This window comes from Heterocephalus glaber, unplaced genomic scaffold (assembly GCF_053883595.1).
Source record: "Heterocephalus glaber isolate CG9 unplaced genomic scaffold, H.glaber_assembly_v1.0 deba00001472, whole genome shotgun sequence".
Classification (NCBI taxonomy): Eukaryota; Metazoa; Chordata; class Mammalia; order Rodentia; family Bathyergidae; genus Heterocephalus; species Heterocephalus glaber.
The window spans coordinates 24994204-25008736 of NW_028258315.1; the positions used below are offsets into that span (position 1 = coordinate 24994204).

Sequence of the window (14533 nt, forward strand, 5' to 3'; positions counted from 1 at the left end):
TTCCCACTTACTAGTGATTGGCATCAGGCAAATCTGCTGAGCTATTCCCTACTGTAAAACTGGGGAAACGTTTCTCCAGCAAGATTTTGCAAGAATGAAATAAAATTAGACATCACATGAAAAACTGCCTCGTTGATTCTAAAGGCATTTATATATTTATAAGATACTGTTACTATGTCTTAGACTAATCTGAAATTTTAAATATACATATATTATATACCATATTGAAGGTATCATATATAACACTCACTTCATTTTTAGGGAACAGTAGCTTAAAGCTTAAAGATGGATTATAAAAACCTAGATATTTGATAGCATAAAACTGTTGTTACCTTTTATGAATAACAGACACCTTTGAGAATCCGATGAAAGTGGTAGCCCCTTTCATGAGGTTATACATTCTCATTTATCGACACAAACTTGAAATAGGATAGGTGTAGACATGTGTTTATGGATTTTTCCATGAAAGTCAATGTTTTCCACAATTATATAATTATAAAAATGTTTTAAAAGGAATTACACTTCAACACACAGGAAAAACAGCTTTAGATTGATTTTTATTAGGGCATGATTGTATGAGGGAAGATGAGATTGAAACCATTTAAGAAAATTAAATCAGCATTGTGGGTGAAGGAAACTTAAATTATCAACAATCTCCCGGAGGGCCGGGTATTTAGCTCAGTGTTTTCGCCTGCTGCTGCTGCTGCTGCTGCTGCGCAAGCACAAGGACCAGAGTTCATAACAAGAAAAAAAAAATCAAGGATGGTGGTCACACACTCGATGATCAAATGCTAAGTGTCTACAATGCTGTATTTGACCTGAAAAAAAAAAAAAAACAATCTCCTGGAAAAGAACTTTCAGCCCTCCTTTTTCCCATGAATACTCCTCCATCCATCTTCAAATATTCCAATTCCAGTTTTCCTTCCCAAAGCCACCTTGTAATAATCAAACCACAGATCTCTTTCTCTGTTCTGGAGCTCCAGCCTAGATCCCTAATCTGCCTCTAAGTCATTATCTTGCTCTTCTTGCTGACCGGACAAGTGGCCTTATGGCTGCCCACACTTCAAAGGCTGGATCCCAGCAAGGCATCCCTCTCTGATAAGGCATATGCAATTTCTTTCACTGAAAGTTCCTCTGTTTCCTTGTGTAATGAAATATAGAGAGGAATTCCTTCCAGTTCAAGTCCACTTTTCCATTCCCCACCCCTTCTCTCATTGTAAGGCTTCCAGGAGGGTAACCACTGAAAGATTAAAGCCACCTCTCTCTCCACAGCTCTGGGCTCTGACCCTCACATCAGTATGGAAGTTCAGGAAAGTGGAGAGATCTGGCTCCAGTGCACCTCTGTGGGGTGGTACCCAGAGCCCCATGTGCAGTGGAGAACTCCCACGGGGGAGAAATTTCTGTCCACATCTGAGTCCAGGAGTCCTGACCAAGACGGTCTTTTCACCGTGGCAGCTTCAGTGATCATCAGAGACACCTCCCTGGAGAATGTGTCCTGCTGCATCCGAAACCTGCTCCTAGACCAGCAGAAGGAAGAAGGGATTTCTCTATCAGGTCAGTGGGACAGGGCTGCCTCCTGTGTTGACACAGCTTCAGGACTACAGCACCCGGGACGCCTGCTCAGGTGTGACTTGTTGACAGAGTTGTCTAGTTTTCCTGTCTACGCACTTGCCCACTGACTTGAAGGACCCCCACCAACTTTTAGCACCACCACTACCACCACCACCAAAGGAAAAAAAAAAGATTCTCAGGGCATAAAGTATAAGCTGTATCTAGCTTCATAGAAATTTATATATGGAATCTGAAGTAGAGAAGCTCTGTACCAGGGCCCTTCTTGATCTAGGTCCTTCTCTCTCTCTGAAATAAGCAAGAAGACCGAATTATAATTCTGGCCTCCTTATCCCATGTAGAGCTAGGTCTAGGTCTCCAGAATCTTAAGGGAACCAAATCTTCTCATTCCTTAGATGTGAACCTGTCCTTATTTTGGCATCAGCAAGTCCCTTTCTGTTACACAGAGATGATGTTTCCCCCTCCTTATTATTTCCCTCATCCCCTGGGCTCCCATTCTGGACTGATCATTAAGAAGGGATTTCTATGATAACATGAATTGATCCTTTATATCCTTTATTTTATATATCCCATTCCCAAACAACTCTTCACTTTTCTCTTTCTCTGCTCTTGCTTAAGATCAAATATTTCTGAAAACCTTATCATGATGTTGGAGGGATGATTTTTTTGCCATGGGAGGGGTGAAAAAACCCTAAATGATTCCCCTTCTACCACCCTGGACATCAGGAGAAAAGCTGGGCTTGCTCTGAGTTTACCAACCCATGTCCTTCCTGGGGCTTTGTTTTAGCTCCCTTCGTCCCAAGGCTGAGTCCCTGGCAGGTGGCTGTGGCTGTCGTCCTAACAGTCTTAGGACTTCTCACCATTGGGTCCATAGTCTTCATTTGGAGACTATACAAGGACAGATTCAGAGAGAGGAAGAGTGAATTCAGCTCCAAAGGTAAGTCACAGAATGCACAGGGACACCTGTCAGAAGTGTCAGAGGGAGGTTGGATCTGCGCCCATTAGCATGCCTTCCAGCAGGAACCCAGGTTCTAGGGTTCAGATGGTTAGAAAGAAGCAATGAGGCTTCAGATACTACATGTGGAGAAGAGAGATTTAGGACACAGGCAGAGGCAATGCGTTTTAGACCTGGAATGTACTTACTGTCCACCCTCAGGCCCTACCCCCACTTCTAACTCAAGTTTTCAGTAACAATCCTATTATTAAAGATCTGATCACCATCCCATCCCCAGCCAGTAGGAACTTCCTGAATATTTCTTAGAAAACAAAACAAAATCCTGTTCTTGATTTCCTGGTAACGTTTCAATAATCAGGTGGTCATGAACTAAATGGTTCCTCTTTTATGTGTTTCCCACTCTAGTCTCATCCCCTCCTTCAGGTCCATTATAAAAGCCACTGAGGTAATTTTGTTTGTTTTCCAGAGAAACTCCTGGAAGAACTCAGTAAGTTCTGTCTTGTCATTATTTCATCTGAAAGGTTTTCTCTCTCTTATTTTATAAGAGACGATCTCTCTGACAATCTCTCTCTTTCATTGCAGAATTGAAAAAGGCTTCATTGCATGCAGGTCAGTGGCTCTGAACTTCCAAGGCCTCTGCAGCCTTCCATGTCCATCTTATCCCCACCCCCGGCCTCACAGCCCTGTGAGACTTGGGCATGGGAACACTAATGCACTTTAGTGAAGAAGACAGGACAGTGGCCTCAACTCTCCCTTGGAATCACCTAGAGAGACCTTGGGAGATGGCTAGGAGACAAGCCCCATCTGTCATGGTCCCATTAGGGACAGGTAGCTCCTATATCACCTGTGGCTGCTGGTGAGGGAGGAGCTACAGGGACTGAAGACTGTGGAGAAGCCAGGCTGTTCTTCCCAGGGGGACTGTCTCCACTCCTAGATCGCTGCTCTGTGCAGAAGGAAAGACAGGTCCTGTAACCCCCAACACTCACGATAATCACTCTCTGTGTCTGTCTCCAGTGGATGTGACTCTGGATCCTGACACTGCCCACCCCCACCTCTTTCTCTATGGGGATTCAAAATCTGTTCGACTGGAAGATTCACGTCAGAAACTACCTGAAAAAGCAGAGAGATTTGACTCGTGGCCCTGTGTGTTAGGCCGGGAGGCCTTCACCTCTGGAAGACACTACTGGGAGGTGGAGGTGGGAGACAGAACTGACTGGGCAGTTGGGGTGTGCAAGGAGGATGTGATGAAGAAAGGGTTTGACCCCCTGACTACTGAGAATGGGTTCTGGGCTGTGGAGTTGTATGGGAATGGATACTGGGCCCTTACCCCAGTCCGGACCCCTCTCCCATTAGCAGGATCCCCTCATCGGGTTGGTATTTTCCTGGACTATGACTCTGGAGACATCTCCTTCTACAACATGACCAGTGGCTCCCATATCTATACTTTCCCCAGCATCTCTTTCTCTGGCCCCCTCCGGCCCTTCTTTTGCCTCTGGTCCTGTGGTAAAAAGCCCCTGACCATCTGCTCAGTGGTTAATGGGCCTGAGGAGGTCAAAGTCATTGGTGATACCCAGGGTCTCTCTAAGGACATCCCATTGTCCCCCATGGGGAAGGAATCTGCCTCTGAGGATGCAGACACTCTGCATTCTAAACTAATACCTCTGCAAGCCAGCCAAGGGGCTCCTTAAGGAACCTCTCAGCTGACTGTCTTCCTTTGCTCTCAGCCTCTCCTCCATTACCCTTTAAGGCTTCAGCTGCCAGCTTCCCTTGCTCCTGTTTCTCCTGGCGGGTTGTGATTGTCTTGAGAAGGTGATGCTGCCACAGCTAGAGGGCGGGGAGCAGGGCCTTCCTAATCTGCTTCTGTACCAATATTTGGGGGATGGAGAAGTGACCCCTAAACTGCTTCCAGCATCTTCATATCCCTTAAGACCAGAACCTACAGGCAACTACCTGGAGCAAGCTCAAAGGACAGCTCAGGGTTTAAGGCCCTGTGTCTCCAGTTTCCCGAGTCCTATAGAACAGAGACTGGCCCAACCTCTCTAGACCTGAATAAGTGACTAGAAAGCTGAGATGAACAGGGCTGGAGTCTGGGTGATGGAGGAAAAAATCATGGCTGAAACTGGCAGGTTGTGTGCACAACCAGACCTCAGGCCTGCTCTCTGGCTAGCCCTTCCTGTCTCTCCCTTGCCTGGAGGTCAATCCAACTGACGTGGAATTTTTTTCCAATCTAATTTCCTGCCATGATATCACCTCATCATCTATCATGGTCTCAGACTCATGCCCCCTTGCCCGGTCCCAGCATCTGAACCTCTCATGTATCCCTTCTATTAGCTTCACCTGTCCCACCCTCATTTCCACACAGTGCCCCCATTCTCTGCTTCCCCACCCCAGTTTTCTGTGCTGCTCCTTGGAGTCCCCCAAGTGTGACCCCATTGTGCTCAGCACGGCTGGATCATTATGCCCCTTTGCATTTGTCCCCAAGCACTTTCCTGTAAACACCCAGACTGTCCTGCCGAGAGATTGTACATGTGTCCAGGCTCATGCTTTCTAGTTGCATTGCATTTTTCCAGCTCCTTAATGGATGTTCTCCATGGTCTTTACCTAATAAACAAGTCTGTCTGCTTGCTGAAGGTGCCTCTGAATTTTTCTTCCTGAGACCCAGTAAGTGAAACCAAAACAACAGAACACAGGAAGGAGCCTTGCCTGGGAATGCAGCTGGCCAAACAGTGCCTATCCCCATGTACAGGGCCTCACCAGGCCAGGTGGGCACAGAAATTGTTGCCTGTGAGGGTCTAATTACCTGTAGAAAGGCCACAGTGCCCGTGGCTTCCTATACTCAATCCCTTTTGGGGTGATGACTCCCTTTCTTCTACTATAAAGATAATTGGCCCTTCCTATTGGAGAAAGAAGGTGCCTTTTCAAATGAACAGCACTTTTCCAGGAGGAAGAGATCTTTATTTGTTATGCTTGTATAGAAGGAGGAGAAGGAAGAGGAGGAAAAGATGACATTTGGAAACTTTTGCTCCTGCGGGGCAACTCTGAATTCCTGCTTGAAGGAAGTTTGGTGACATGTCCACTTTCTCTGTTCTTTTGCCCCAAGAGAAAATTAGGAATAGTCACCCTAACAGAGGCTGACATGAACGGCAGTTCACTCACCCCAGTAGCCCAAAAGGACAGAACCTGAGTTTCTGAAGGTTCATCTAAAACAGTGGGAAAATTATCCCATTGTTGCACCACATTATATTTCTCATTGATGCAGTCTCTTTCTTCATTGCTGAGACAATAATACCCTACACCCACAGGTTAAAGGAGGAAAGGTTTATTTTGGCTCACAGTTTGTAGAGGTTTCAGTCCATAGTTGGTGGCTCAAAGGCAGGGTGGCATGTCAAAGGAGAAAGAGCTCAGAGCATGGCAGCAGGTAGCAGACAATGATCAAGGGAGAAGGGAGGGAGATAGACCTTTCCAGGCCACGTCCCAGTGACCCACCTCCTCCATCCAGGCTTCACCTCCCAACATCACATTTAACTATAAACCTATCGGTGAACTAATCCACTGATGAGTATCATGCATCCATGACCTAATCATCCTCCAAAAGCCCCACCTATGAGTGCATGGGGCTTTGGAGCGGGGATGTCTAAATATAAATCAGAACATTCATGATTAACCTAAAAACCAATTTTTCTAAAGTTTCAGCCTCCTTGTGACCCTCAACCAGAGGGTCAAAGAGAGAACCAAACTTTCTGTCTTAGGTGGGAATTTTGAGTGTCAGACAGGTCTATGTATTATCATCATATTCATTGCACTGTATGTTCAATGTGGCCACCATATACTTCATGACCTATCTCATCTCTCCCAGGCCCCACCTAGTTTATATCTTCATTCTGGCTTGAGAGTAAACACATATGTAGTAATATCTGCTTAATCATAGTTCCATGGAAGTATGACTAGATTATTTAAAAGTGAATCTGCCTATGCGTTTATACATTAGGAGACCACAGAGCTTTTACTCTGGGAAGGGACTAAGAGAAAAATATAAGTGAACTTTAGGATAAGAAGTGACTTCTATGTCCCCAGTGGAGCTGAAAGTGTAGGGGGCTTGCCTAGCATTCAGAAAGTCCTGAGTTCCATCCCCAGTACCACAAAAATAAACAAACAAAAAACTTGATAGTAAACAAAGTACCTACTGATGTTTCTTTAGCCTGGCACCGTGGCACACATCTGTAACCCCGCCACTCTGGAAGGCTGAGGTGGGAGGATCGTAATTTTGAGCCCAGCCTGGGTAATTTAACAATTTGCCAAGACCCTGTCTCAAATAAAAACATAAAATGAAAGAAAAAAGAAAGAAAGGGGATGTAGCTCATGCAAAGGCTCTGGATTCAACCCCCAGAATTAGGTAAGGGAAGGGGGAGAAACTAGAAACAACAACAAAACATCATCTAAACATTTTTCTCAGGCAATCTCATTATTGGCTTAAGGTAGAATGTAGAGCCTAAAACATATCTGTAAAACCTCACCCAGAATAGACAGCTGCCACAGGAACCCCACTTGGATTAAAGAGAAAAACGTCTCAGGCTAATCAGCTCTCTACAGAGAGCGTCTCTTTTTCTGTGATCTTCATGGGAAATGGCAAGCAGGCACAGTACTGACCTGTGGTAGGTTCTTAGGGAATTCCACATTCTCTGCCCTCCCCTTCCAGTCTTTGGGTACCTGCCCCAGGATGCGCTTATCTGATGGCCCAAGAACCTGCCAGAGGCTCCCTGCCCAGCCAGCACTAGCTGTCAGATCTGCACCCTAGCAAGGAGGAAGGTCTCTGACATTCTGGATTTTTTCCAAATTGCCTAAGAAGACAGGAAACATTGCCTTGTCAAGGTCTGTCTTGGTCATTTGAGGCAAAGTCAGTGATACTATGATTTCAGGAATACCAGAAGGGCCTCTTCCACCCCCACAAATAACTGAAGTGTTTGCTAATGCTTGATTTTCTTTTTAAACCAAATAAAAGCCCTTCTACTCTACCACCAAACATTAGACTGAAAGTGTTAATGCCACTAAAATGAGCATAGTTGACATCATTTCACTCTGCCTACTGCCGACTTCGGTAGTTGCATATTTAGCAGTCTCTGTGAGGTAAATGAGCCCAGACAGTTCGAGAAAGAGGAAAATAAGCTTCCCTTCTCCCCAGTCACCAGCAGTTCCTCCGTGCCATCCCTTGGCATCTTAATTCATCATCCGGGGTCCAGATGGCCTGGTATCACTCAAATCTTCGCATAGTCTCTAACACCCTGTCTGCAACAATGTACTCTTGCCTCTCATTTGACTATTTAAAATGAAAAGTACTCATTGTCCAGAAAACATGTGAAAATTTATTTTAAAAAATAAAAATGGTCCAAAAATCTTATCACCCAAATATGACCAATGCCAACATTTTTTTTTTCTGGTACTGGAGATCGAACTCAGAACATTTGGTTTATCCTCTCCAGAAATAAAAAAATTTAAAAATTTCACTCTGAGGCTGAGACAGGAGGGCCACAGATTTGAGCCCAGCCTGGGCAACTTAGTGACTTAGGGAGACCCTGTCTCAAAAAATTTAAAAATGGTTTGGGGATATACAGCTCAATGCAAAGGCCCTGGGTTCAAACCTCAGTACTGAAAATAATTTAACTATTCACTTCAGTAGATTTAAAGTAACTATGCTTTGGTGAATGAACCTCACAGGAATTTAAAATGCTTTGTGATACAACTATAGTAGCTGTGCCAGACAAGAAGAGATTTTAAAAGACCATATGAACTGATGGAAGATAGAGTGACACAAACATGGACCATGGAAGGCAGAACGGATCTCAGTTTGATACATCCTCTTGAGACTTGGACTCTTTTGTTTTGTTTCAGGTTTTTTGAAACAGGTTCTTGCTAAGTAGTTCAGGATGGCCTTGAACTCACTATGAAGCCCAGGCTGGCCTCAAACTCACAGCAATCCTCCTGCCTCAGCCTTCACAGTGTTGGGATTACAGGCATGAGACACCATGCTCAGGTTCTTATTTTTATCCCATGTGACAGAGACTGGTAATTTCACTCACATCTGTTGCAGCCTTCTCTAAATGCATTAGGACTCTGTTTCTGGGATAAAGAGTGCACAGAGAAGGGCCAGGGATTTAGCTCAATGGCACCACACCTCGCAAGCACAAGATCCTGAGTTGGGTCCCCGGTACTAAAATTAAAAACAAAAGAGTGGCTTCTGTCACCGTGCTGGTGAATAGCAGAGCTGAGATTTGACCCCAGGCCATCTAATCTGGCTCTAGGGTCCATGTTCAGGTAATGAGCTTCAAATAATTTTCTAAGGTGAGCAGGTCCTGCACTGATCTACAGAACAGTACTCAACTTGGGACAAGTAAGAGGTAAGAGAGTTAACACATCAAGCTACTGCCAAGGACAGTTCAAGGAAGGAAAGAAGGAAGGAGGGAGGGAGGGAGGGAGGGAGGGAAAAGAGGGAGGGAGGGAGGAAGGAAGGGCAAGCTCTTCTATTTGGCCTACATAGGAATTTGCTACTAGGGAAGCTGAGGCTGGAGGATCATGAGGATCGCAAGTTTGATGGGCTCAGGATGTAGCTTAGTGTGAAGGCTCTAGGTTTGATCTTCAGTACCAAAAAATATGTGTCTTATTTACGTTGTATTTTATTCAGCTTTGGTTCCTATATTTTTTTACTTTTTATGGAAAATAGGCTTTTTTTCCCTCTATTCTTCTTAGAAGGCACTCCTCGTCACTGGGGGCCTAAGGACTGGAGGTGAATGACTTGCTTGACCAGAAACCTCGCCTGCACTCCCTTTCCTCGCTTTAGGCAGAGCTCTGGTATGTGGTGCTTCTGCCTGATTTGGTGACTGCCAGATCACTATACCAGGACCACTGCCTGGCACGTTCCTGTGCCCTCAGTGAACACTCGCTGTGTTGGATGCATGAGCTGCTCTTATCTCTGTGTCCCCCATCACCACCCTGTGTGGAGAGTGTCGATGACTACACCTGAGGGGTGTGCTCTGCTGGGCACCCAACAGTGGGGAGCCATGTCTTTGCCCAGCTAGATGTGGCCTGCAGTCCCAAGCCTTGAGAAAGAATAAAACCTGAAATCTCAGCAAACTTTCCATCAGTCCTTAGGGCACTTTCAGTTCTGGGATGGGTCTGTCCTCTGTTTTTCAGCGACACCAGCAGAGATGGTGTTGAGATCCATCCAACAGTCAGAGTATCATAGACAGCTAAGTTAGGTAGAAATATTATAGGCAGTCAGACAGGGATAGGTCCTTGAGAGAGTCAGGACAAAGGTGAAATACATCACAACTGCAGCTGGAGACACATCTGTTAGAGACCAGGCCTCAAGATAAAAATGAAATGACCAGGTCTGCATACTTCCTAAAAAGACAAACATGGGACCTAATGAAGCCTAGATAGACATCCATCACCCCGGTGGGTGACCAAAGACCTCTGAACTTCTTCTTAGAGGAAGTCTTTGCTCTTTCCACGCATGCTTGTTACATGACTTGTTTCCCAACTAGACCACTGTTACCTAAGTAATATACTTGTAACCTTATTAGTTAATCATACCTGTAACCCCATGTTGTACCCACGTGGGTTTTTTGGTGGTTTTTTTTGGTACCGGCGATCAAACTCAGGTCTTTGCTCTTGTGTAGCAGGTGCTGAAACCACTGATCTAAATCCCCGGCCCTGGTTTTTGTTTTATGGGGGGTTTTTTGGTACTGAGGATCAAACTCAGGACCTTGCAGTTGCAAGGCAGGCACAGTGCCACTGAGCTAAATCCCTGGATACCCAGGTGGATTTTGCTTTATAAAACTTCCCTGTGATGTGGAGTCCCCCAGCTTACCCATTCAGGTCCCCTCCTGCCTCTCAGGAGCTTTCCTATCAATAAATGTTTTTCTACTCTTAACTTCCATTGTTCCTAGAATTCGTTCTTCAATTTTAGAGAACACAAATTCAGTGCACCAAACATCTAACAGGTTGGGAGATACAATATTTCAGATTTCATCTCCTGTATCAAGAGGGCCATGTTGTGATTATTGTTTCTGGTTACAAAAACAGGCAACAAGAGAAACTAGCACCCAGGTTTAAAACCCTGGTATGTGTCATCTTACTTTCCTAAAACATAGCCTACGAGGAAATGCTATATTACTCCCATTTTACAGATGAAGCACCTGGGGCTCAGAGAGCATAAGGACCTGGTTTGGTTGTGGTCACAGGCAATAATGGCATTAGTTGTTGCTGGGTGCCTGGAGCCCAGAAAGGTTCTCTGCACCCTTGAGATAGTATTTGTTTTCACAAAATGGTTACAAGCTCTTCCCAGTAATCACTCCAATAACTGGACCCTGCTGTTCTCTGTGAATTGATTCCATCTTATCTACCAGGAAAGGTGGACAATGGGTTGCAGGCACTCAGCCACTTCCCTGGCTGTGGCCAGCTCTGCCTCTCTCCAGTGGTTCATGGGCCTCCTGAGCATTCCATGACCTTCGAGCTGTGCTTTCCGATGCTCTGCTCCGTGTTTCATGGATACTTTGGCCTGGAGCCCTGCATCACATGGCCTTAAACACGTTTTAGAATGTGGCTTTACCTTCATTCTTAAAAGAAAGACTCAAACTGTCTAAAGCTAAATCCTGGAACAATGATCTTAAACCTGCAAGCACCTTTGAATCCTGGAGGAATTGGAGGCCCCTTAAAAAAACACAATTGCCAAGTAGCACTCCCAGAACACCTAGTTTAATTGGTCTGGGGTGGGGAGAGTGTATATTTGAAAGCTCTTGAGGAGTATCACTGTTCTAGAGGATTGTAAATAGCATGAGCTTTCACATCTCAATTCCTGCTAGCAGGGCAGTTTCTCTATGAAGAATTATAGGGTCCGCCGCATACCTGTAATCCTAGCACCCAGGAGGCTGAGGCAGGAAGATCCCTGCAGTTGGAGGCCACCCTGGCCAGCTATGAATAGTGAGCCCTTGTCTCAAAAAAATAAAAAAACAAAAGAAACACACACACCACACACACACACACACACGCACACACTTACACTTGTGGGATCATTGCATTTTAAACTAGTTCTCAAAACATACTCGAATCGGGTAGAAGACTTGTTAAACACGTACTGTGGGGCCTTATCCCCACAACCTCCATATTTAAAATTGACAAAGAAGGATTATATATATTTATACTCCACAAAATGATGGTTTGATATATGTATACATCGTGGAAAGACTAAAACAAGTTAATTAATGCATCCTTTAGCTCACATACCTTGTTCTTGGTGGTGGTGAGCACATTTAAAATCTGCTCGCTTAGCAACTTCCAAGTACACAACACACTGTTATTAACCCTAACCACCAAGTTGTAAAAGGAAGTGCTGGTTGTCTGGGCATAGGCTTGTTATCAGGGGTCCCCTATGCAGGTCGCAGTAGGTGGAGACTACTGAACTTGGTTTCACTTTCTGAGTTTCTATCACTTTACAAGATCCCAACGGGACGCACCGGATCTCCCGGGAGCCGCCGCAGAGTCGGGCGGAGCGGGCAGCCTAGCAGGGGACTCAGAGCGCGGGGCGCAAGATGGACTCCGGCCTGCTGGAGCGGGCCGGCGGTGCTGGCTTCGCACGCTTCTCACTGTGGGAACCGGGTGCGCGCAGGGCAATGATGCAGCTTTGACTGGAGAACTCTCATATCTTGGAGAAAAAAGGTGGGAAAGTAGAACAGGGAAGCAGTTTTGAGACAGATAGATGTAAATTCTGAACAAACAGGTTTGCAGGCATGTCAGGATGGCCGAGCGGTCTAAGGCGCTGCGTTCAGGTCGCAGTCTCCTCTGGAGGCGTGGGTTCGAATCCCACTCCTGACAAGGTACCATTTTTCTATGTTTTAGTCATTAACTAGTAACCAGACTTATCCTTACACACCAGATAAATGTTAAATTATCCGACCCGTGGAATGGAAGCACTGTGCTAGAAACAGAGACAGGTACAGTATTCAATTTTAATCTCATCCTGTCCTTTCTGTCTCTAGTCCCTCCCTCTCATTCACACGGAAATTGAATGTTAATTCCTCAGATCATGCCACATTATCAGCACTGATGTCCACAGGATCCTTCTTTTGCTTTATTTTTCTTGTCTCCTTTCTACTCTTCTTTATTATTTTTTTAATCCTACTATTATAGACAGCTAAGTTAGGTAAAAATGTTACAGGCAGTCCGACAGGACTAGGATCTTGAGAGAGTCAATGCAGAAGATGAGAACACAAAGGAACTGTGGCTGGAGGAGGGGCATCTGAAGAAGACAAAAGTCACAATGGCCAGATTTTATCCCTAAGCGATAAAATGGAAGTTTGAGATTATTGAGAATAACTCTTTTGAGATTTCCTGAATAAATAAACCATTAATTATCTCATTAATGATGAGCCATCTTCTCCCACCCACTCAGGCTAAGATTTAGACTACTGAAACTAAAGACAAGACTAAGATATAGATTATCAACCAAGGTTAATGATGTCATCCAAATACCCTTGCTACTATTCGATCAATATTAGCCAAGCGACTATTCTTGTAATCTTACTAGTTGATTACAGCTTTGACCCACATTGTATCTACCTCATGATTTTGCTCTATAAAACTTTCTCAGAGAAGTGGGCTTGTTGGCAACACATTCGAGACCCCTCTTGTCTTTCATAAGCTATTCCTGTTACCCACTCATATTCCCCATTCTCATTCCCCCATAAATTTTCCTACTCTTAACCTCCGTAGTTCCTTAGAATTCATTCTCCAACTTTCAATGAACATGAACTCAGTGTGTGACATCTAGCAGGTTGGGAGTTTCTTTTCCCCTATATCACTACCTTAGTTGGAAGGGCAACAAATTGGTTCAATTTAATTTAGATTCCTGGGCTCAGCCTGGACTCCAGCACTTAAGACTTATATGACCTTCCAGGCATATGACTGCATCCTTTGGCCTTTGTGTCCTCTTCTTTATTTTTTATTTATTTTATTTTTTGCCCTCTTCTTTAAAATGGAGGAAATAAGCCAGGTGTGGTGATGCACACCTCTGGTCCCAGCCCTCTGGAGGCTGAGACAGGAGGATCACAAGTTTGAGCCCAGCCTGGAAAATTTAGCAAGATTCTGGGCCAAAATAAAAAATAAGAAAGCTGCAGATACAGCTCAGTGTAAAGGCCCTGGGTTCAATTCCTAGCATTGCAAATAATTAAATAAATAAATAAATAGTTGTACTTTACCTCATAAATATGCTACCAAAAAAAGAGAAAGAAATATGCTATGAAGGCTGAATGATTTAGTCTATGTAAAGTATTTATGAGGAATGCCAGTGTAGAGCAGGAGGTGGTGAGAGGAGAGGGAAGCAAGGCAGGTGGCAGTGTGGAAGGCAGCCTGCTGGCTATTAAGCCTTCAGCCTATTAAGCCCCACGGGATGGGTGACGTCCTCCTATAACCTACTGTACTGATTCTACTGATTCAAATGCTGACCTCATCCTGAAACACCCCGAAGACACACCTGAAAGTTTGTGTTTCAGCTGGGAGCCCTGTGGCTTCTCAATTTGATACATAAAGTTAATCAACACACTGCTGCTGGGTAGGCCCAGGGCTGGTCTCTGGACACAAGGCTGTGAAAGGACAGAACCAGCCCCTGTCCTAAGCTGGGACAAAAACAGATACCACACAAGCAGATGAGGCAGAATGAGACACATGGTCCTTTGCAGCTCCATCTGCTCCTGTAGAACCTCAGTTTAAAACCCTGTTAAAGATCCGGGATTTAGCTCAGTGGTTCCGGCACCTGTCTCTTGAGTCCAAGGTCCCGAGTTCGATCCCTGGTACAAAAAAAAAAAGACATAAAACCTTGTTAACCCACGATCCATAAATTCAAATTCTGCGTGCCTGTGTGTGTGTGTGTGGCTGGGCCTGCACTTGCAATGCTGCTACTTCAGCCTCACAGAAGGCTGGAATTATAGTCTTGCACCACCACCCAGGGCTACCTGATCT

At 44.9% G+C, this 14533-nt stretch overlaps 1 protein-coding gene and 1 non-coding gene across 2 annotated transcripts in view; both read left to right on the top strand.

The window, feature by feature from the left end:
• The window catches only part of LOC101697974 (butyrophilin subfamily 1 member A1), a 35026-nt gene extending 29878 nt beyond the window's left edge, over positions 1-5148 (top strand). The window contains exons 8-12 of the mRNA XM_087181081.1: positions 1273-1554; positions 2357-2506; positions 2991-3011; positions 3107-3133; positions 3539-5148. Coding sequence (XP_087037207.1) covers positions 1273-1554; positions 2357-2506; positions 2991-3011; positions 3107-3133; positions 3539-4212 — 1154 coding nt within the window. The 3' untranslated portion in view covers positions 4213-5148. The remainder of the gene's footprint in view (positions 1-1272; positions 1555-2356; positions 2507-2990; positions 3012-3106; positions 3134-3538) is intronic.
• Positions 5149-12308: 7160 nt separating this feature from the next.
• Trnal-cag (transfer RNA leucine (anticodon CAG)) lies at positions 12309-12391 on the top strand. Its single transcript has one exon. It is a non-coding gene; the product is annotated as a tRNA-Leu (tRNA).
• The last annotated feature ends 2142 nt before the right edge of the window (positions 12392-14533 follow it).